The 2164-nt window shown below is 25.6% G+C and overlaps 1 protein-coding gene across 1 annotated transcript in view; it reads right to left on the bottom strand.

Moving 5' to 3' along the window:
• The window catches only part of LOC102678751 (cadherin-87A), a 198670-nt gene that overhangs the window by 145281 nt on the left and 51225 nt on the right, over positions 1-2164 (bottom strand). The window contains exon 3 of the mRNA XM_006610870.2: positions 877-932. Within this exon, the coding sequence (XP_006610933.2) occupies positions 877-932 (56 nt within the window). The remainder of the gene's footprint in view (positions 1-876; positions 933-2164) is intronic.

The raw sequence follows: 2164 nt of genomic DNA, 5'->3' as shown, positions 1-2164 counted from the left end.
AAAAAAAAAAAAAAACTTATTGATAATATTAAAAGTTGAAATTTAAATGCTTTTTAACAAATTTACAGAATATTTCTCTTACTATTGAAATGTTATCCGATTAATTGTTATATACGATTTTTTAAGAAGAGAATTTAAAATTTTATTGTACACGCTGCATCAAAAGAATTATTTTTTATAAATTTGAAAATGAATTTTGTTAACACACAATTATTCGAATCACGTTGTGCGACGTTTCCCCCTTTTCCAGCCGCGGTTTTCTAAGAAGGAGGGAGGGGTGGAGGGAGAAGAAAGCAAGACGATGGAAGGTTTGCTGCTTTCCCTAACAGGAAACGGGAAATGCCTCTCTTTCTTCTTCTCTTTCGTATCTTTCACACTCTTCCGCAACCATCTTTTGTGCGGTCCTGTAAATCTTCGTTTTCAGAGGTGGACGACGTATTCGAGGCGAGTTCACCCCTCGTTCGGTTGAATGTAAATAAAAGATCTTTTTAACGTGGATAAAAATAAAAATGGACGTTTTCAAATACGATTTATTCGAGATTTATGTAAATATAGAATTGGTGAAAATTAATTTACGTGTTAAATTGTGATTATAGTCTTTCAGATTTATAAAAGACGATTCTTTTTTTTTTTTTTTGGTTTTTGAAATATATTTTTTAATTGCGTTTTTTGAGTATTATATTTTAGAGAATATATTTATATTTATATATTTAATGTAAATATATATTTATTATATTTACAGAAAAACAAAAATGGACGAGTGTATATAAGGTTAAAATAAGATAATCTTTTATTTCGCACAAAATTCTTTACCTTCTGTAAATTCGAAAATTGAGACGATTGGAATTCTACGAATACGAAAGAAAAAAGACTCACCAGTGCGTGTTGCCAAAAGACAAATCGTTAGAAGCGCTGCAAGCTTCTTGGAAAACCTGCAAATAAAAGGGAACGCGTTGATTATTGATCGAGTCAGTAACAATAAGATAAATTGGGATTAATTGAAAAACTCTATTTTCTAAAATGTATGAGATTGATGGATTCTGTTCAATTGCGGATGAATAATGATTAGAAAATAAATAAATAAATAATAAAGAACAGTAAGAAATAACGTAATTTAATTTTCTTGCAATTTAAATTATATCCTCTACAATCGATCGATTTTTAAAGTAAAATTTAAAAGGCGGTGATAAATGAGTGCCAATTAATAATCAATAGAGAACGAATGCTTCGAAGTAATAATAATAAATTAATTGATACCTATACCTATGCAGTATTAATGGATGGAAAGAAGTCACTATCTTTATTTTAATCTTTTATTTTCGATTAATTGTAAATATAATTGAACACGAAAATAATTAAAGAAACAACAGTTTACATTAAAAAGAAAAATATATATATTATTTACTTGAAATTCTATTTATCCTTCAAGTTTAATCTTTTCGTACGAAGCCTTGTTAATATTTAATTTGTATACTAACTTATTCAGGAACTAGTTTATTTCGAGAAATCTTTCGAACATTTGACTTCTTCCTTCAAATTACCATTTTTTTTGATTATAAAATATTAAAACAAAATTATAAAATATTAAAAAATAACTGAACACGAAAATAATTTAAAAAAACAACAGTTCAGATTAAAAAGAGAAATATATATATAATTCATTTGATCTCTTCCTTGAAATTCAAATTACCATTTTTTTCGATCAATAAAAATATATGTATATTCTCAAATCGAAATACATTTTAGCATCCCTTGAATATTTTCAGGACCAAGATTTGCAACGAAATAAAAATCGTAACAAAGCTTTTATTAATATTGAAAAATTAATTGCAAATATAATTGAACACGAAAATAATTAAAAGAACAATAGTTCAAATTAAAAAGAGAAATATAAATATTTATAATTCATTTGATTTTTTCCTTTGGAAATTCAAATTACCATTTTTTTAAATCCTAAAATATACATATATTTTCCAATCGAAATACATTTTAGCATCCCTTGGACATTTTCAGGACTAACGAAATAAAAATCGTGACAAAGTCTTTATTAATATTGAAAAATTAATTGCAAATATAATTGAACACGAAAATAATTAAAAGAACAACAGTTCAAATTAAAAAGAGAAATATAAATATTTATAATTCATTTGATTTCTTCCTTTGG

The sequence above is a fragment of the Apis dorsata genome, unplaced genomic scaffold (assembly GCF_000469605.1).
Source record: "Apis dorsata unplaced genomic scaffold, Apis dorsata 1.3 scaffold_81, whole genome shotgun sequence".
Lineage (NCBI taxonomy): Eukaryota > Metazoa > Arthropoda > Insecta > Hymenoptera > Apidae > Apis > Apis dorsata.
Note: the sequence above shows the minus strand (reverse complement) of the source record. Positions and strands in the feature narration are given on the sequence as shown.